This window comes from Xiphophorus couchianus, chromosome 6, assembly GCF_001444195.1.
Source record: "Xiphophorus couchianus chromosome 6, X_couchianus-1.0, whole genome shotgun sequence".
NCBI classification, from domain to species: Eukaryota; Metazoa; Chordata; class Actinopteri; order Cyprinodontiformes; family Poeciliidae; genus Xiphophorus; species Xiphophorus couchianus.
The window spans coordinates 2,403,858-2,426,039 of NC_040233.1; the positions used below are offsets into that span (position 1 = coordinate 2,403,858).

Sequence of the window (22,182 nt, forward strand, 5' to 3'; positions counted from 1 at the left end):
CTAAGATGTTAGCAATAGAAACTGGACAAAAATACGTACTAAGATTTTGTGTTTCTGCAGTGTAACATTATGTTAATATTTTATGTATTTTATGTACATAGTTTTTTTCACATTACCTTTAAAACAACAAAGAGCAGTGTTCATTTGTAACACAGCATTACTTTAATATGGAATCACGTGTGATTGTGTGAATATTTGTGTGTTTTAAGCAGCCAATAGGAGGAGGAGGCTAAAGCTGGCTCCACTTCCCCTGAAGGGAGATGGCTCCACAGAGGGGTTTATAAACTCCTGCGCATGTTTAAACCTGATCCACAATCGATTGTTGTGTTTCCAGAGCTGCAGTGAGGAAACAGCTGGCCTACATGTGCAGGGAATCTGGCTTGCTGTGAAATGTGTCTGCTGTGTTAAACCTGCAAGTTGCTGCAGTTTATCTTCCTACTTAGAGAAAGACTTTAACAGAACTCGACTGACAGCTCATTGTAATCTCAACTCTTGGACAGCCTTGTAACTTATCGACAGCGATGTACAGCAGCGGCTATTCCCAGGTCAACAAGTTCAGTCCAGAGGCTCAAAAGAAGATGCAGTACCGCTCGAAGGGCAAGAGTTGTGGCTACTACATGCGCATCATCTTCTTCTTCTCATCTCTCATCCAGTCTCTCATCATAGTCAGCCTTGTGCTGTTTCTGATCTATGGGAACATGCATGTCTCTGCCTCTTCGAATCCTGACCAGGACCTGGAAAAGAGGTTCAGCCAAATCTCCATTGAAAACGTTGCCCTGCAGAACCAGAGGAAGAACCTCACCAACCTCCTGAATGCCACCCTCACTGAGAAGGCTAAGAACGACTACGACCTGGCACAACTGAAGAGCTTAGTCAACAGGTCCATCGAGATTTTCAAGTTCCAGACCATGGAGATGGTAAGAAAAATAGAGAACACATTGTTAACTCAAACATTTGGTGTAAAAATGCTTTAAAGAAAATAACAACAACAACAACAACAATAATAATAATAATAAGAAGAATTGTTTAAGAAAACTGAGCTTATGTAGTGTTTCTACAAAAACCTAAACATACAGCAGAAAGCAATGCATTCTGGGTTATATTCAGAGTAAGACGTTCTACATAAACAGTTTGCAGCAGTATTTCTCAAAAGCTTGTGGAGGAAAATTGTTGAGGAATCGACATTTTCATCTTATTATTTATTTGTCTTACAATAAATATAAAATACCACTCATGCCTTTTATCAGCCAGCAGTATTCTGAGGGCTTTGGGAGATTTTGGCAAAAATACCATTTTTCTTTCCTGCATCAGGTTCTTTGAATAATCTATAGTATTTCATAAAATCAAAATATCCATTAAGGACTTTAGGATGTAGTAAATGCAGTAAATGTCCAATCATTTGTTTTATTGTCTGTATATTATTCTTGGTTTTATTTCTGCCTGTTGTCATGGCCAGGGCTCGCTTGTGAGATTTCTGATCTCAGTGGGACTTCTTGGTTAAATAGTAATAATAATAATATTTCATGTATACTTTTAATGCATTTGGCACACATAGGAATTTTGGGCTGAGGTAGGAAGACTGTGGGGTTTCCCACATGCCACGTCCAGCCCCAGTTTAAATGATTCCTACGTTCTGCTGTGAGCTGATTCCACATGTAGATTGTTCCCCCGTTTGTCAGTGTGACTACTGTAGTTTACTGGTTGATTTATTTTTTTGTCAGCTCCACTGAAAGCTGTTTTTACAGTGTGTTTAAATATACACACTGAGGAAACACAAGGTGCTTAAAAATTAGGAACGCGTGGAGCTGCATCCATACATCTATGCACAAACAACAGCATAAAAGTTAAAAATATATACATACACACACACACACCACTCCACGCACACACTCGCACACGCCCTCCCCACATGCACACACACACAATATCAAAGAAACTGGATTGATGTATGAATTGAACTTGCATTTGACCTGCACCTGCACTCTTCATCTTATGTTCAAGGTGGGGTGGTCAGTTAGAATTACATACAACATAAGAACATCTTATGTTCTTTGGCTTATGTTGAAGACGTTCAACATAAGCACATCTTACAAGTTCAACACCTTATGTTGAGCAGAAGATGTTCTTGTGTTGAACATCTCATATAAATATGAGACACAACATAAGAGCTGATGTTAAATTGTTCACAAAATCAAGCTACATTTTGTTTGGTTGTGTTACAAGAGATATTTTTATAATTCACTCCGTAAAAAAATATAAAGGAATGAACTGTTGACATAAAAGTTTAGAATTATTGACTTTTTTTTCCTTTCAGTATAATTAATTCAGAAGTAATAATTTCACATTTATATAATTACAATAATAAACTTTTGCTGTGTAAAAAAAATTTGTTACAACACTTGGTTTGTGGTAAAAAGAAAAAAGTGTGTAATACTGTTGATCGTCTTTTTGCATTGTGTAACAAAAATAGATGATAAAAAAATTTGTTGAATTGATAAACATCAGACTGTTTCATCATGCAAAATAGATTTTGGATTTAAAATGCAATTATTCTGCTTTATTTTGGGGCTTTTGTTAGGGCGGGCTATTTTTGACCAGTAGGACACACAGAAGGGGAATAAACAGAATGTTAGGATCGCACAAGGGTTAAAGAAAAATGTTCAACTTTGACTGCAACATTTTGAAAAACGTGCTGCAAAATATTTTGGGCCACAACAATCTCAATAAAAAAAAAAAGAAAAAGAAAAAAACATCTCAACATCCTGGAGTGACTGATTATATTTCAATGACAATCCTTCACAGACTGAGAGACTAATGGCTTTTTTTCTTGCTGTTTAAACAGAAAAATTGCGAAATAGAGCTGATGAAATGCAGGATGACATACATGACAACCCACACTCTGGGTAAGTATAATACTTATTCAAACTCAAAATGTTTTACTCAAACCCAAGACATAAAAATACTTGTATGTATTTGAAAGAGTAGCTGCCTTTATTCACTGCTATTTTGTGTTTAAAGCTGTCCAGCCTCGTGGGGACTGTAACTGTGGGCTGCTGACTGAGCAAATGAAAATTAGACTTCAGTCTTTGGATTCCAACTTTACTACAACATCGAGGTCAATGACTCTGGAAAGGGAGCAGATTGCTAAAGAGAGGGACAACCAGCTCCTGGAAGCTATCCGTCTCAGGAGAGAAAAATCCATCCTGGAAAAAGAATTGGACCTCTTCAAGCAAAACTCTAAGAACGAGTTTTCCCAGATGCTGGCTCCTGTCTCCGACGTTTCTAAGGCTTTCCTGGTGAAGATCGAATCTCTGTTCCCTAAGCACATCGCGTTCCAGCTGACCTGCGCAAAACAGAAGGAGCACCTGGAGCAGATCCACACCAACTGCACCAGCCTGTCCCATGAGGTGGAGAACAAGCTGCAGCAATACCTGAACAAGGTCGGAGAGCAGGTGTCAGACATGCAGATCGAGAACACTCGCCTAAAGGCAGAGAACTGGAGGCTGTCTGAGGACTATCGCGAGGTCGTCCAAAATCGCACGAGCATTTTGGAGCAGCACAAACGCAGCAGAGCAGAACTTCAGCAGAAACACGATCAGGAGAAGGAGAGACTCCTGATGGACAAGATGAAGCTGACTAGCGATAATAATCTCCAGCTTCAGAGACTGAAGTACAACGACTTAGTTATTGATGATCTAAAAGGCAAATTAAATCAACTCAACATGTCATGCATGGCGAGGGTAAGAATCACCACTGAGGAGTGGTTTAGGTTCCTTCTGACTTGACACAAAATACTGTGTAGAACATAAATCATTTCAAAATATAATCTCTACAACGGATTATTTTATTGACTACATTCAAAACCCAGAGCAGAGATTGATGGAAATAATTACAAGGAACATTTACACAATGTCCCTTTAGCTATATTCTATCTTCATCCAATTGTCATGCAAATTCTGAGTAAACTTTTGAAATGTAAAAGAATAAAAACAGAAAGAAAGAAAGAAGATGCAAATTAAGCTTGTTTCCATCAGCTGGTTTGGAGTGAATCAATCAGGCTACGCAAAGTTATTTCATCAGATGTCGATGCTGCGCATGGCAGTAGTGAACAGGAAGTAAAGTTTGGAAACTATTCTAAACGAGCACAAAAAAAATCAAAGTCATCGTTCACAACTCCTCTTTCTGTTCGCTGATTGGCTTGTTAGAAATTCTACTGGAGGAATCCAAGACAATGTATGAAGACAGTGACCAGGCTAGCTGAGTTTCTTCATTGTAAAATTGTCTTTTGAGATTTACTAAAACAATGACAAAAACACGGTCAGATTCTGGACCTGCTACCAACCTCAGATCCCGCGCTTTGATTACTGGATGATGAGGAAGAGGAGAGAGATCTATGAGGAAGCCTCAGGTGAAACCGTCCAATCACCCATGGTAAAATTTGGCAAGACCAACAGGCCCAATTCTGGTCAGCGCCATGGATGCAGACACACGAGTGGATGGGTTCATTCACTACGCCAGAACTTATTCTGGCAATGTGTTTCCATCTCCACTTTAGAGCACAAACTCCTTTTTTCAGACAAGCCAGAAGCCACCTCAGACAAGCATGAAAATGTTTTAGCGAAATAGAGGAAGCTATTTCAAATTTTGCAATCTTTTTTATTGCAATATTTTTTTTTAAAAAGTTGATAAAATCATGGCTTCTGTAGGATTTTCAGACCAGTGAATGATCATAGACATGAAGCAGCTGAAAATGATCCAGCTGCTTCATGGTGCAGCTGCTGCTCCCCCCAGCAGCTATTCAGCTGCTAAATGTTGTGTAAAAACAGCTGAAGACTCCATGTTTGATTAACTGGTTGCCATTATTGTTGTTCCTGCATTGTTTTGCTGGGAACTCACATGTTCATTTGCTGCTGTCTTTTTATTTCAGAATACATTTGGTGGATACCTAGGAGGGGGCCTGGGCTCAATGCCGAGCATGAACCATTTCGGGACTGGCTTGTCAGACGGTGGTGGTTCCAGCTATTCCCCTTCCAGTTCTTCCAGTTTAGGTCAAAGTAGAACAGGAACAGTTGGGTCAAGTCCAAGCCAGAGTAGTGCTGGGTCAGGACTCAATAGGACTGGATCCACAGGAGCAGGTTCAGCAAGTTCAACCCTCTCATCCTATGGGTCAAGGTCAAGCCCCGGTAACACTGGGTCAACATTTAATCAGGCAGGACCAGTTGGAGCAAGCTCAATAAGTTCAATCCTCCAGCAACCCAGGTCAAATCCAAGCCTGAGCGTAGGTTCAGGAATTAATAGACCCTCAAGCCCGGGAACGTTTGGGTCAACTCTTGGCTCAAGCGGGACACAACCAGACAAACTAGCAGAGAGTGGGAAAAGCCTGTCATCCTTTGGGTCGTCAGTTGGGTCTTTGGGATCCAGACTAAACCAAGGTTCAGCTGGAACAGGTTTAAACAGTCCGGCTTCATGGGGGAAAAGCTCACCAGGCTACGGGTTGGCGTCGTCATCTGTGTCGAGTCGGACTGGCAGCTCAGCCAGTAAAACCAGTTCATCACCATCTTTGTCTTGGCTTGATTTTGGTCTTGGAAGCAGCAACTCAGGGCAAAGTAAGACAGGAAGTGTGCCAGGGAAACCATCTACTGGAAGTGGGAATGTTGGAACCGGGCCTGTGTTTGGTGGAGGAAGAACAAGCGGACAGACGGGTGGTTCAGGTAAGACCAACCCCCCCCAAAATGTTATGTTTTAGTTTTATCTCTTTATTTTGTGATCCATTTTCAGGACTATTTTATATGTAAACATGTTAGATGTTGGAACAGTTCCTCTGATGGTCTCCATGGCAACAGTCTTCAGAGTCACATTCTGGTTTTTAACCCAAACTTCTCGGGTTCTTAAACTGGGTGTAATCAAAAATTCATCCCATTTTTTTCTCAGTAGTTTTAAACCCGGCTCTGATTTCCAGAGATAGAATCTACATTTAAATAAGGATGAACTCCCCTCTTTCCATAACCCTACCTCATATCATTTAAGCCTAAATTATAAATAATGCCATTGGTCCCTTCAAAAGCGTTACTATTTGGAATGCACAGATGATTTACAACATGTCCTATTCACACTTTAACATCACAATGCTCATAACAACCTGGAGCGTTTATGTTTCATGATAATCACACCTCATTTTTCCTTCTGTGTTTGACCATTAGTCGTCACCAAGCACATCCAGGACCTGCAGCGCTTCATTGATCCTCCTGCCCCACAGTGAGTATCAGCATTCTGTCACAAAGGGGGCAAATTAAACTGAGTTTTGCTGCTGAGTTTTTCATTATTTATTTAAGGGCTTTTCAAGAATATTGTGAGTGTAAAAAAAAAAAAGAAAGGAAAAAAAAATCACAAATGAAATATACAGTGTATTCTTTAAATAAACATGAGATGGTACAGTGTAACCTACTTTTGTGAAGATGGACCAGGCATGTTAATATGAGAGCTTGACCCTCTTCCTCCTCACATTATCAACAACAACAACCACTAATTCATTTTTTCTCTGTGTTTTCCTTTCAGGGAGAAGCAAGATCTATCCAGAATGTTGGGTTAAACCAATGGAAGTACATGTGGAGATGAAGTAAATATTTAGATGAGAAAGGAAGGAATTTACAGGGATTACACAAGTTTTTCATTCTGAACTCATGTACAATGACTATCAAAATTTATTTAATATTTCCCACATTTTTAGTTATGTAATAATCACAAACCTCCATGTATTTTATATTTTGTTGGAACATCATGTGATAGAGCAACACAAAGTTGAGATTGTTTTGGAGTGGAAGGAAAATGATGCATGGTTTTTAATTTGTTCTCCAAATAAAAATCTGAAAACATGAATTAATTTAGCATTCATCCCCTTTGGAGCGATGAACCATCTTTCTCTGCCATTACAGGCGTACATGTCTTTTTGGGTTTATCACTGTCAGTTTCCTCACATCTTGTCACTGAAATTACTGGCAGTTCCTCTTATTAAAACAAATTCTGTATGGTTGAACATCTGGATACAGTAGACACCTTGGTTTAAATTATAGCAAATGAGCAAAGAATGCTTAATTTTTCTTTCTTTGCTTTTGGAGTTTAAGTGCGTGGGTGCAGTGGCAGACAAGTTAAACAAAAATATATAGTTGCTTTCTTTTCTTTTTTTCTTTTGTTTTTTTGCAGATTTTCAACATTATAATGAAAAGCCTTTAAGTAAAGGGATAAAACCCCGTCATTTCAACTAGTATCCAGTCAAAGTCCCGATTCGCTGTATAAGAAAACAGCAACAAGCAGTTACATCATATAACTGTTTGTCTGATATGATACAATATATAAGCCTTTATCCCATTCTACTAGTTAAGGCGCTATTGAAAGCAATTGATTTCAGTTTATTTAAGCTCATTCTAGTAAAGGGGGCAGAATGCATTGCACACCACATTTCTCAGATTTCTATTTGGAATTGATTTCATTTTGAAAGCCATGTAACATTTCCCTTTATTTCATAGTTATCGTCTAATTTTTGTAGATATCTCGCATAGAACTGTGTTGAAAACCTCAAGACATATGAACGCTTTTGCAAGGCACTGTGTTGAATATAAAGAAATAGAATGTACAATACATACAGTATTTCACCAGTTATGTCTTCATTATGCATCTACTGAAATTTATTTGAAAGCTGCTTAGCTCTTTTACTGTGAAAACTGCGCCACACATTATATTCAACATGTCATTCCCAGCATTTTGTTTTTGTTTTTGTAAATATATGGAAATAAATAAAATACACTTATAAAATTTGTTGGCAGGGATGTGCACCCAGAGCACCTGTGGACAAAAACTGAAATGCTTTGTTTTTTAACAGTGTGCTCTGAACAAAGAAGCATTTCTGGATTTAAAAGCCTCGCTCACCACTGGCCAACATTTTTGTACTTTTACTCGACAAAATGTCAGCTCTTTTCCTGTTGTTTCCAATTATATTGTTAAAGAAACAAAATCAATCAAGTGTTGAACATTATTAAACTTCTGCTTCAGACCTCATGTGGCTATTAGTTTGAAATACTTATACATACATCCTGTTTAGGTCGTGTCTTTAACAACAAACCGGTGGCTGCCCTTTCCCCACTTGAGCACCTGAGCCTCCAGATGTCTGTCTGTCAGAACAAAAGCATGCCTTTGTAAACAAAGCTATTTAAACTGTTACCCCACTCAGACCTGGAAATCACTGTTTGTCCCTTTTTGCGTCACCTATTGTGTAGCTAATTGTCTGCAAAGTGACTCCGTGGCCCCTGCTGCCACGGTTACGTTCAGCAAGGTTTAATCCTTCCATGGTGTTTATGTTTACCTGCCAACCTGTCAGAAGACAGAGGCAGACGGATGAGGGGAACCTTTGCTCGCAGTGTCACGTACGTGCAGGTTCCAAAAACAGCTCCACAGTTCTTCTCTGCCTAAAGAGCTGGTTCCTGTTGTCTAGATGGAGGCACTAAACGTCTCTCAGGTTATTCAGAAATGAAAGGCAGCTGGCGTTACTCATATTTTACTCAGTAGATATTTGATTGTCATGTTTTGTGTGGTCTTGACATGAAATATGAGGGAGTTTTATTTTTGCTTTTTTTTTAATTATGAGGACATTATTCTATCAACCCTAATTAAGGTCACTACACAAGCCCATAACCTTTATTTATATATATATATATATATATATATATATATATATATATATATATATATATATATATATATATATATATATATATAAGGAGGTAGATGAACAGATAAATACCTTGTTGGTTGCACCACAGCCCATTTCTATTGTTGTCCGTTCGTATGAGGACAGCTCTGCCCTGTCCAAAGGATATCCTTTGTTTAGCAGAAACAGTTTTTCCCACTTTTGGGATGTGCAGCTCGTTGGAGGAGTAGCTGTTAGGATAATAAAGGTCATCTGGGTGGATGCTTTGGGGAGTCATCTTATTAAAGACTCTCAGATAAAAGATGCATTCAGATAATTTCCACTGTCACCATGATGCTCACCTGAGTAAGCATATTTCCTGTCGGCTTATCTCAGGATCCCAGACAGCTCCTCACATGTCAGCATTCCTGTGGATGAACAGGAATGCAGCAAGGATTATGAGTAATTATTGTTTTAATCCAGCAGGGAACAATAATAAGTGAAAGAAGTACATAAATGCTAACTTATCAGTTTGAGTCAAATTTTTTGTTGTGTTTACAAACTAGTAATGATGCAACCTATGAATCAAGAAAAAATGAGGAAAACATTAGGGCTGAAACGATTCATCGGATTAATCATGAGTTAATCGAGTATTGAAATAATCGTCAAGGAATTCAGTAATCAATTCATTGTTAGCTGGAGTAAACAGAAAACAAAAAGGCCATTTGCTGAAAGAACAACCCACTGAGAGCAGGAATCAAACCTAAACTGTACAAAAATGTGTACCTTTTACTTTTAACATAAAAAACCCCTTTATGGGCGTGCCGTGGTGGCGTAGGGGTTTGCGCGACCCACATTTGGAGGCCCCAAGTCCTCAAGGCGGCTGTCTCGGGTTCGACTCCCGGACCCGGCAACTCCCGGACCCGGCAACATTTACCGCATGTGAAGACATCTCCTTCCACCTTTCCTGTCAGCCTACTTCATAAAAAAGGGACTCTAGAGCCCACAAAAAGACCCCCTGGAGGGGTTAAAAAAAAAAACCTTTATCAATAAGTTCTACTTAGAGCTCATTAAGAGGCGTAATTTAACTTCATCAAATTCTGTTAAAAAAAAAACAAAACAAAACATAATCTTCAATTCAGCAGCTCCTGCTGTCCAATTATGAATAGGTAAAACCAAAACTGATGACCAGATCAGCCCTACTGCTATCAAGTCATTCAGAAAGAGCTGAGCTGTTCACATGTTGATGCTGGAAGAATTTATTTATTAATTTTTTTTAAAAAAGGAGGATTTGTAGCTGCAGATGCATTCTTTGGTACAAATGACCACTAAAGAAAAGCATTCACTAAAGATATTTTTAGGCAACAAAATGTTTATTTTCTTATTTAAGAAAGGAATTGTATTTGCATTATTTCTGATATTGCAAAGTTGTTAAATGAAGAATCTGCAGAATATGCCGATTTTCTTTATTCAATTAAATTGATTAATTGTCGGTAAATTAATTGATTACTAAAAAAAATGTTAGTTGCAGCCCCTAGAAAACAACTTCTGAGTATGATTGGTTTTAGAGTATAGATAATGGCACCAAATGGCCTGAATCACAATTATTCAGTATTAGGAATTAATTTTTCTTTGTCTCACGGTTAGTGCGATCTCTTTATGGGGGTAACCAGCAGAGGTGGGGACTCGAGTCACATGACTTGGACTCGAGTCAGACTCGAATCGTTAAAATCACGACTTGAGACTTGACTTGAAAAAATGCTCAAAGACTCGGACTTGACTTTGACTTTCATGCCATTGACTTGGGACTTGACTCGACTTGAAGCTGTTTACTTGAAAAGACTTGATATTTTTTACTCAAAGTCTTAAAATTTAAAACACATTATTTATAAAGTGGCGTCATTAATTAATGTCACTCATTCCGTATCAATATGCGCAGACCGTCACTATGGTTTTCCTCTCTCCTTATGTATGTATGTGTACGTAGCTGCAGCACAACCAATCAAATTAACAGAATTTGGACGTTTAAAAAAACGCGGCAAAGCTACAGAGCTCAGGGAACGAAATACGAAATAACCGCTTGAATATGCTTCCGCGAGTAATTTCTTTTGGCTACGTAGGTTATGAACTTTCGACTAAAAACCGAACTGCAACTTGTAAAACATGCAAGAAGAGAATATCGGATGGAAATGCCACGACGTCCAACTTTGTCCGGCATTTGAAGCTTCACAAAGATCGGTAGGTGGCACTTTTCTTTTGCTGTAAACTAGTTGACTTTAGCTAACTTCGTGTTAGCATGTGTACTCCGGGTTAAATTGGTGATGATTTACCATAAATCCGGTCCTTCAAATGCCTCCACAAATAATGTGCACCGTGTTAGCTCAGGAAGCCGGTGGATAGTGAGCGGGGCTCCGGAACAGAAAGCAGATTCTGGACCTGAACACAGGGAACAGAGTCTCTCTGTCCCATCATGATGATGAGCCGGGTCTAGTATCATCTAAGGATGGTCGGTGTATTTGAAGACATCTACGTTGGGAAATTATATTGACAATATATTGTTTTGACAGGTCAGAGAAAAGAGGAAAAAACTGCTGTGATGGTTCTTTGTATTGTGCTGTGGAAATGTCAGCATTTTCGTCTTTTTTTTATTGAATATCAAGTTTAACAGAACTGGGCAATAAAGTGGTCCAATTTAAAAATGTTTTTTATACTTTGTGTTCAGCTACACATGTTCTATTATTTGAGATAAATACATATTTTAAAACGAACAAATGATCTATTATTTGAATTTTATGTATAATTGCAAATTATAAAAAAAATAAAAAATAAAAACGACTCGAAATGACTTGAAATTAAAGGTTCCTGACTTGAGACTTGACTCGACTTTTGCCTGTCTTTACTTGAGACTTGACTCGACTTTTGCCTGTCTTTACTTGAGACTTCACTCGACTTTTGCCTGTCTTTACTTGAGACTTGACTCGACTTTTGCCTGTCTTTACTTGAGACTTCACTCGGACTTGAGGACAAAGACTTGAAACTTACTTGAGACTTGCAACACAGTGACTTGGTCACACCTCTGGTAAACACACATAATATACTTGGAAAATAAGATAAAAATGAGGTGGCAGCCATTGTCCGTTAGAATGTTTCACCCAAACCGCACATTTCAATCGGAATAACGTCCGATAAACGGCCCAATTAGCATAAGCTAAAGTTAACGTTAACCACAACGTTTGAGTAGAAAACTTACCTTTTTATCGCTGATTCCCCAACGAGGCGTACATCTTTAAAAACTTTATCCAGCTGATCTGTCCGGGCTTCAGATCGGCGCTGAGACCTTAGCCAAGCCCTTCAAAACTGCTTCCACAGGACGTGTCTTGTCCGCCGTCAGTTAGCTGATTGTTGCTGTTACTCACCACGGCTGCTGGCGCCAGACTCTAACAATTTCGCCATCTAACAATTTAAAATGTAATCAAGATCAAGCGAGCTTTTGCCCTTCTGCTCCACAGGAGATTTCTGTCCTCCCTGAGCTCGCCTTAGGACACCTGCGTTACCGTTTGACAGGTGTACTGCCCCAGTCAAACTCGTTTTTTTTTTTTTATATATTATTGTTGTTGTTATAATTTATGTGTTTATTATTTGTTTATTGATTTATTAACTTATTTATTTGTTAACTTATTGGTATTTAATAACGCTGCACAAGACGACTGCATACCAGAAAGGTTGTGCCACCTCACCAGAACTAGGGCCTTGCTAACTAGGCGGGCTTTAAAAAAAAAAAATGGTCACGTCACGAAGCCAACATGGGGTCAACAAAAGAGATAAACAGAACAGTAACATTAGATTGTGTGTGGATTGGACTGTGTGTGGCTAGGTGTAGAAAAGTGAGCTGAACAAACTGTAGTTTGGAAATTGTGTTTGTATTCAGGTGGGGCATGAGGTGGTTAGCTCTACCACTAAATGGTACACTCTATGTTGCGCGGGTATGTTTTTTGAATATTTTCAGGATGCTAGTGGTACCCCTGATAGCTGCTACGCTGAACAGCTTGGCCGTTTCTTTAGTCCTGGATCTGGGGAGACCCATCTCCCTCAGTACATTGGAATTGCCCTCATGCCACTTGCCTCTGGCTCCCAGCGGGAAACCAAAAGTCTTGATGTTGGTCAGGCCGAACATGTTGCAAACCAAAGGCGCAAACTTTTCATACTTGTGGACCTTGGCCTCGGCTCTACGCCTCAGGGTTGAGGGATTCATTTCAAAGCAGATTGTCACGTCAATCACCAGGCCTCTGCCGTTCTTGAACATGATCATATCAGGCACTGCGGTTCCCAGGTGGGGACAGGTGATCCGCTTCTCCCGCTTGACCTCCCAGCCAAGGGTCCAACCGATGACAGCCAGTATGCGGCAGATGTTGTTGTGGTTGGCCATTCTGTTTTTCTTGAAGGTCTTGCATTGGCTCACGATGTGGACGATGCCCTCCCACCCATCGCCGCAGGCCCTGCAGTTAGTGCTGCCGCGTCTCCAACGGCTGAGCGTGGTCAGAGTGCCAACCTTGCTGGAGCGAAGTTGAAGGGCCAGAATATAGTCCGACTCGTGCAATCCCTTGTGGCTGCCCAGCCAGCAGTTACTGACCGGGTCTTTGGCAAAGGTGGCAAGGCCACGCCCCTGGCACCTCAGGCCACACCATCGCTCGTATTCTCGGTCCCTCCATTTTTTGCCAACCACGACGGGGCTGGTCTGGGCAAGCCTTTCGAGGAGACTTCCCTCGCCCTCCCCCCCGGTGGCAGCTACCCATCTTTTCTCAATCTCTAGCTTGGGGAGCAGTGAGGGGGCTAGAGCTCTGCTATTAACATCACCGGATTGGAACATCTTGCACCACCTTTTGACCTGGCTGATTGCAATGATCTTTTCCAGTTTGGGCAACCCCAGCCCGCCGTCCCTCTTAGCACTGTAAAAGAGTCCATCAGCGGTCGACTGACTAAGGTGGAGCCAAGCTTTGACTCTGTTCCGTATTGCCAGATCCGTTTTTCTCAGGCCCAAAATTCCCGCTAGGCTCATGTCGGCCCCGTATACCACTCTAGGGATACCGTAGGTCACGAGCATATTGACCCTTTGGGAGGGTTTGAGGGGGGCATTGCTGATCCTACGGAGTATGGGCGTGATCTCCTTCGCCGGGTCGGAAGGCAGGATCCCCCTCTTTGGGTTGACTAGGACCCCCAGGTATTTGTATGCCCGGGTCTCGTCAATCATTGGGACCGGGCCAGCGTGAATGGTCCACTCTGCGCAGTTGTTTACTGCCACGCTCTGCTTGGAGGCACTCAGGTAGAAGCCGCCACACTTCTTGATTTTTACCTCTAGGCCGGTGTGGTCCAGGAACTTCTCCAGGATTAAGAGGTTCCTCGCCATCCCTGTCCAAGACCCGCTGAGGAGGACCAGGTCGTCAGCGTAGGCGAGTGCTGTGATCCTCTGGCCCGAGAGGGAGAAGCCGGAGCCTCTCTGGTCCAGAAACGTGAGCAGTGGGTCCAGGCAGAGGTTGAAGAGCAAAGGGGACATTGGGTCCCCTTGCTTCACTCCGACCTTCAGTGTGATTGGTCGGGTGCGCCCCCCGCTGGTGAGAACCCTGGAGCAGGCGTATTTATACGAGTGGCTGACCAGGTCGCAGATGCCAGCGTCGACTTTCCTCAGTTCCAGCACCTCACGAATGTGCTGGTGTGAGACTGAGTCGAATGCGCGCGCCAGATCGATGAACACCACGGCGAGGGTCTCCTTGTGCCGGACCGCCCTCCGCACCACACCGTCGAGCAGCATCAGGTTGGTGCTGCAACCCTCACCCCTGGTGAAGCCCTTCTGCGATGAGTGGGCGGGGCAGGCTTCGCTTAGTCTGTCGCAAAGGATTTTGGACAGGAGCCTCAGGATGGTGGAGCTGAGAGAGATGGGCCTCCAGTTCTCCACTCTACTCAGCTCCAACGGGTCCGGGCTCTTTGGGACCAGGGTCGTCCGGCTTCTCTTGAGGAGCCTGGGGAGCTTACCATTATATAAGATGGCATTGAAGATATGTGCCAGCTTCACACCATCCTTGTCCCACATCAGAAGGTGGGGCTTCCTGATGCCGTCGGGACCGGGCACACTCTTACCCCTTGAACCTCTGATGGCCGCCAGCACTTCGCTGGGGGTAATGGCCATCAGTAAGGGCTCATTGTTGGCTTCAGGTAAGGTGCCAAACACGCCCAGCCCCTTGTACCTGTCCTCTTTCTCCCACAGCTCGCTGTAAGCTCTCTCAATTTTTTTAATATGGATGTTACACCGGGTGGCTTCCTTCCCGTCTATAATTAGGGATGCGGCAGCAGCCGTGTCCCTCTTGTACAGGCTCTGTATGGCCCTATAGTCGTCCCTCCGGTTTGCTTTGGTCGCATGGAGCCCACGGGGTTTCCAAGGTTTACGCCCCCGTATTTTGTTGGAGCTCCTCATCAGCTTCACGTGGAGCAGGGGTGGGCAATTATTTTTTCCATGGGGCCACATGAGAAACAGAAAATATTGTGGAGGGCCGGCCAAAAGGCTGATCTCAATTCTGCATAATATGAACTGTACTTCTTTGTAAAAAGCAGTAAATAGCATTGTTTTGACAAGCTGGTAAGAGTACATGTTATAATTAAGCAATGAAAACATGAGGTTGCCTTCCAAAAAATGTAATTTATTCAAGCGAATTTCACAAAACAATGGGAAAGGCAATTAATCCCTAAAACGGCATCATAAAAACACGCTAAACATGCAAATAAAAATAACCACAATATAATTAAAATCATGCACAACTCAACCATTTAAAACTTTTTACATTTTTAAGTTATTTTTTCTTGTTCAGTGAGAGAAATCTAGTCTCTGCTGGGCTTTAACGAGTGCATCAAAATCAGGTTGAATGTCTGAGGTGGAGATGCGAAGCACAGCTGACAGATGATCGTCAGTGAGAGATGATCTGTAACTGGATTTCATGAACTTCATCATTGAAAATGTTTGTTCACATATGTAGGTAGAGCCAAAGAGAACCAACATCTTCTGAGCATGTCTCTTCATGTTTGGAAAGTTCTCCTCCTTGAGAGAAGAGTAGAAATCCAGCAGAGATCCTGATTTAAAGAGCTCTGCCAGTACTGCATCAGACTGCAGGTCAATGAGTTCCAGCTGAACATCACTGGGTGCATTATCCACACTGCAGGTAAAGGGAGAGGAAATCATGTGCATTTCATCCTCGATTGTCCTGAGATCTTCAAATCTCCTTGAAAACTCACAATGCAATGCTCCTAACATGGATGAGTACCTGCGGAGGTGATCGGCTGATGGTGTGACTTCTTTCAGGGTTTGCATGTGAGTGAGATTGTTGTTCTCCAGTTGGCTTGAAAGAAACAACATCTTTTTCATGAAAGCCTTCACCAGGGTGTGCATTTCATGAACAAAAAGGCCCCTGCCTTGCAGTTTGGTATTCAGGTCATTCATCAGTGCGGTCACATCAACAGCAAATGCAAAATCTGCCATCCAGTCCTCATCTGAGAGCTCTGGGATGTCTTTGCCTTTCATCTCACAAAACTCTCGAATCTCTGTTTTCAGATCCCAAACTCTTTTTAGCACTTTGCCCAGGCTGAGCCATCTGACAGGTGTGTGGTAACTGATGTCACTATGCTCAGACGCATGGTCCTCCAAAAGTGCGACAAACTGTCTGTGATTCAATGCCCGTGCCCTGATGAAGTTTACTATGTTACTAACAACATTAATAACATGGTTCATTTTTAGCACCGACTTGCACAACACATGTTGGTGTATAATACAATGCAAAAATATTAATTCCTGATCTGCGTCGATTTCAGCCACTTTATCTTGCATACGTTTTAAAAGTCCCACATTTTTCCCTGTAAAATTTGGACAACCGTCCGTTGTGACACCTGCCAGTCTGTCCCATTTCAGTCCCAGTGTGTCCATGCACGCATTCACCTCCATGAAGAGATCGCTCCCTGTAGTTGTTCCTTTCATCGACCGCATTGCTGCCAGCTCCTCCGTAATCTTGAAGTCCGGCGTTATCCCGCGGACAAATACAAGTAACTGGGCTGTGTCACGGACATCACAGCTCTCATCCAAAGCCAAGGAGAAAAAGTCAAAATTTGCCACTTCACGTTGCAGCTGAAGCTCCAGATTGCACGATATGTCCTCGACCCTTCTCGTCACGGTTCGCCTGGAGAGCGGGACTTTCTCAAATTCTTCTTTTTTTCCAGGGCATATTAAAGCTGCAGAGTCCACCAAGCACTCTTTGATAAACTCCCCCTCCGAGAATGGCTTACTGGTTTTAGCGATTTTGTGAGCTATCACAAAGCTGGTCTTGGTTGCTGCATCCCTGGATGTGTGAAGCTTGGTAAAAAAGCCTTGCTGCTTTTGCAGTTTAGCTAGCAAAGCTTCCGATGTCCGCGCCCTTTCAGCATTAGTCACGTTCTTGTATTTCTCCCCGTGTTTTGTCTCGTAATGCCGACTCAAATTGTAGTCCTTAAACACGGCGATCTGCTCCCCGCAAACTAAACACACGGCTTTACCTCTCACTTCAGTAAATAAATACTTAGCAGTCCAATTTTTGATGAAAACCCTGCATTCGGCATCTACCTTTCTTTTTTTAGCATGAGCAGACATTTCTGAGGGCTAAAGTCCTCTTGTGACTTGCTAGTGACAACGATCAAATCACGCACATGCCTCAATATACGTTTTGCGTCATCATGTACGTAAATAAAAAACAACTTCAAAATAAAAGCAATGCAGCTTCAGTCCATGCATCAGGTAAAATAAGAAAATATGTTTATTTTGTAATTTCCAATTAACGTTACACGGGCCGGTCAGAGTCAATCAAAGGGCCGTATGCGGCCCGGGGGCCGTACAATGCCCAGGTTTGGTATAGATAATGGCACCAAATGGCCTGAATCACAATTATTCAGTATTAGGAATTAATTTTTCTTTGTCTCACGGTTAGTGCGATCTCTTTATGGGGGTAACCAGTGTGGGTTTCTGTAAGAGTAAATGATCTTCTGAATTATTTGGGGATGTTGTGCCCAAGGCACTGATGAAGAGTCGGGTCCATTGTGCAGCAGTCCGCCTGGCCGCCACCCTCCTCTTCCTTTGGCAGGATATTTAACGGATGGTTATGATTACGACCTCCTTCCTAATCTGGGGTTGAAGGACTGCTGCCTCTTATTCAGAGGCTCCCAATGTTCACATGTGATTTGGACTTCTAATTGCATTTCCTCTCTGCTGGGACTCTCACAATCCGGTCCAATAGATGAGGGTGGAAGATAGTGCTGGAGACCACTAAGGATGGACAAGCTGTGGATGGGCGGGGCTGAGAGTAACTGTGACCTTCAGCATGACCCCTATGGACGGCGCTGTTCTCAAAGAACAAATTAGCTGCTACAATAGACATCTGAATTTCATAGTTTCAGCTTCTTTTAGCCAAGATGTTGAAACCTCAACTAACATCATTAGGCCATCATAACAAACTACAGCAACCCTTCCAGATGTTAATGATACACCAACAGGAGTTATTCACTGGAGGTTATGCACAGAAAAATGTTCTGAATGTTCAACAAATCACAGCATCAGTATAATCAGATTAATCAGGTCCTTGGAATTAAATGCATCAATGATTCTTCGTAGGTGTGATCACTTCTATAAATGCAAACACTTGGACAGTTTGCTGGTTTGTGACAATGAGAAAGCACATCAGGAAAGATGTTAGGGAAGCAGCTTTTGAGTTGCTTATGAATTGTTAAAGCAACATTTTAGGTTTATCATTCAAAAATACAAATGATGAATTGGAGGCATGAACCTCGACTTCCAGATGGAGAAGTACGTCTACAAGAGGAAAAGCGACAGTATTTATATCATTAACCTTAACCATTAACCTGATACTTCCACTCTATTTTACAGAGTGGACGTATCAGCTGCTTCACCCTGAGTTCAAACTGTGAAATATGGACACAAATGTTTTCATTCCCCTTATGTAAAGGTCATGGGTTTGAATTACTGAATTATATATATATTGAAAAATGTTGAAATGATTGCCCTTGTCCTCAAATCTCACATTTTTGTTGAGCAGCCGCACAAACAAATGTTATTCAATAACGACCCTCGACTTTGTGAAGCTCCAGGCTTGATAAATCTACTCAAAACAAATGATTTTCTTCTAATGAACACGATGTGTGGAAACTTTATTATGTTTGGAGTCATTGGCTTCGAAAAACTCAAGTCAAAACTAAATAAAACAAAGATGTCACAGCAGTTCTAACTGGAGTCAGAAGAATCATCAAGCAGCACCACGGAGACCTGTTACAGAGTAAACCTGGCAGAGATCTGAAGACCCTGGAAAGAAAACTAGAGAAAAAAGTGTCAAAAGGCCACAGAACAACTGCCAAGATGCTAATGAATGAGTTAGCCAGGTGGGGAATTGGAGCTCTGCAGGAATGAACTGCAAGGCTGCAGAAAAACAAGAAAAACTTTCCAACCAGACAGGAGTGTGAGGAAAGAAACCATCCATCCTGGAGGCAAGCCCTTTGGTCCGATAAGATTAGCATGAAAACATTGCTGATGTTCAGAAGATGAAGAGAGAGGCTGATGTAACGTCAATAAAAATAAAATAATAAAAAACAGACTTTAGATACCTATTCACAAAGAATCTTCTATTTCACAGACTGTTCTAGAATCCATCCAAAACACAATGTTTATTTTATATAAAACATATATCATTTGTTGTTGGTTATAAAACCAACATTAAGCATTTGTTTGTGACCCAAAGTAAACCTATAATAATTTCATATGAAGTGAGTGTTAAAGAACATGCAAATTGTTTATTCAATAAAAAATCTTGAAACTAAGGAACAAGATAAATTTAAAAATTCTATTTGTTATATTTGTAGCTAGAAAGATATTGTTGCCAATTAACTGACAAAAGCTATTTATCTTAAGATCAAGTGATAGGAATAACACAAGGAAGTTTGATTTCCCAAGTAAAATTATGTATATTACTTTAAAACTAATGTGCATTTCAGAAGTAAATCAGTGTGGATAAGAAGTTGAAAAAATGCTCTTCTACAAATAAATTCAAAACACTTTAAAAGACAAAAATTATGAGGTTTTATATACCAGTGTAAACAATTAGAATGATGTTTGCAATTTATATTAAAAAGTAATGTTCTATACACAGCAATAAAACATATTTTATATTCGTGGAGAAAGTCGGTTTTGTGCAAGATTTTTTCTTCTTGTTCTCCAGAAGAAGAAAAATATATATTTTAAAAAATCCCACAAAATGATAATGTCCTGTTGGAAAATTATATCTACAGCAGTTTCCTGTACAGATAATAAAATATTATTTGTCAGAGGTCGAGGCTCACTCGCCAGGTTTTTGGTTTGGAACTATTTCAAATCATCTATTTAACTTTTCCTTCTGATGAGTCTATTGTATGATGTGTCCCTTCTCTGACTTTTATTGTTTTCTTTGTACTTGTTTGTCTTTTTAGGAAGAATTGAAACTTGTCACCCACTTTGACCTCAGACGCACACTATTGTTTGTGCTTTGATGTATGTCTTTTTCTGAATCAGGGATCAGGGTTTCCAGTGCAATCAGATTTATCCAGCACCATAGCTCTGAGTTGGTTCTCTTGACTGCTTTGACAGGTTGCAGTTGCCTCATATATGGTAATTTTATGGAGGTAATTTTGCTGATGTGACGAGCTGCTTGACTTTAGCAGGAATGAAACCAGTCTGCCTTAATAATGTGCTTGAGACGCCGCCAAGCTTTCCTGAAAGAATTAAGAAATAAACCACTTACCCCTGCCATCTAGTGGCCACAGCTGTATATTGCAATAACACGGACTTTTCTACAACATCATGGAAATAATGTGGGGAAATGTTTCATGGTAGTTTACTTTCACATTTTAGATGCATGTGACATGTATGGGTATGTAGGGCATCTTTAATATGTACATGTGCCTTTACATGACCAGTTCACAGGACGCTGTGCATGATTAAAGTGCATTAATAGTGTGAATATGATTATAATTACAGACATTCTGTGCTGTCTTTAAAGGATCAGATGTTGAAGAGGCTTATGACATAGTCAGCTATGACTATAATGTTCAGATACACTGTAAAAGAAAAAAAGTCTCTAATTTACAGTATTTATTTTATTTATTGACCATATTTATTTATACGGTCAAATCTGGCAACCACAGCTGCTGGTATTTTACCATAAACTAGAGATGTTTTTTTGTTTGTTTATTTGTTTTTTACAGTGTAACTAAAACATTATTTCATTATCATTTACATTTCTGTTGAGGTTTGCTAAAGTGAAATGAATTCCATTGTGTACAGATGAATGAAAACGCTTTCTGTTCACAATCAACAATTTTGCAGAGGTTTTACCTTAACTGAGTCCTCAAGCAGCCAATAACAAGAAATGGAGGCCATGGATCTGCCATAAGGCTGAACATTTCAACGCTTAGTTGATTATTTAGCCATGTTGAAGTTTACGTTGAAAATGGCACACACATGTTTTTTGTGTGTACACAACCTCTGAACATTTCTTAATCAATCAGAAATACATTAGGTTTTTGATGCTCTTTAAGATCCACCCCAGCTTTTAATCTGTCCTGCTCCCATCTTTATCTATTCCCAATATTCTTCCCTGCCACACTCTCCTCATTGTTCATTCTTCCATGTGATTCATGAACAGTCTGTTACTTTTTCCTCATTTCTGGTCAACCAATCATCATCTGTCAACCAATCCATGCACAATCTTTTATCTTTGATCTTCTAGTCTGAGATTTTTAACTGTTTGACTTTGGATTAGCATTCATTGTTTGTGAGTGTTTACTTTTGCTTGATTGTTTAGATGCGTGTTTATTGGTGTTTTATGTAGGTCCTAGAATTTTTTAAAGTCCAACCTGCAGCTGGGTCTAGAAATTGTCAATTGATTAGAGCACCAATAGATAGAGCAAATGTTTCTATGTTTAATGTGTTGCACTGTGTAATGCTGTGTCACTGTTTACACAAACTAGTCCGAAAAACAGAAGCCAAAGGTAACCATTTATCTCTGAGTGTCCAATGCTAGATACAGCCTGAGAAGGTCCTCATGTTTCTCAATAAATGTACGAACCACTGAGTCCAGTTGTGAGCAGCACTACTGGAGGAATTACAGGTGAAACATTAGCCTCCTTGTTCAGCTTTCCTGTGTGAAGAAGTTCCTGCATAAAAATACACATTTAAAATAAATTGGAAACAACCATGATATCAACTTTTAAGAGGTCGCAAAAGTGGGTCTTATGAGAAGTTTTAAAAACATCCAATGTAAGTAATTTAGTAAGTAATTTCAAGTGTCTTTTATGAGTAATCAAAGGCAACAGAAGCCTACGCTAACAGGCCAGCGTCTCAAACCTCGAAAAAGAGATGTAATTTAGGCCTGAACACAGCAAAAGACCACACTGTA

At 40.8% G+C, this 22,182-nt stretch overlaps 2 protein-coding genes across 2 annotated transcripts; one reads left to right on the forward strand and one right to left on the reverse strand.

Annotated features, from left to right (window-relative positions):
* Positions 1-298: 298 nt before the first annotated feature.
* plvapa (plasmalemma vesicle associated protein a) lies at positions 299-8,052 on the forward strand. Its single transcript, XM_028020874.1, has 6 exons — positions 299-917; positions 2,843-2,903; positions 3,019-3,740; positions 4,928-5,711; positions 6,201-6,255; positions 6,556-8,052. Exons 1-6 carry the CDS (start codon positions 522-524, stop codon positions 6,587-6,589), a joined length of 2,052 nt encoding a protein of 683 aa, XP_027876675.1. The 5' UTR covers positions 299-521; the 3' UTR covers positions 6,590-8,052.
* Positions 8,053-15,165: 7,113 nt separating this feature from the next.
* Positions 15,166-17,131, reverse strand: LOC114146512 (general transcription factor II-I repeat domain-containing protein 2-like). The gene has a single exon (XM_028020631.1). It carries the CDS (start codon positions 16,701-16,703, stop codon positions 15,534-15,536), a length of 1,170 nt encoding a protein of 389 aa, XP_027876432.1. The 5' UTR covers positions 16,704-17,131; the 3' UTR covers positions 15,166-15,533.
* Positions 17,132-22,182: the final 5,051 nt, after the last annotated feature.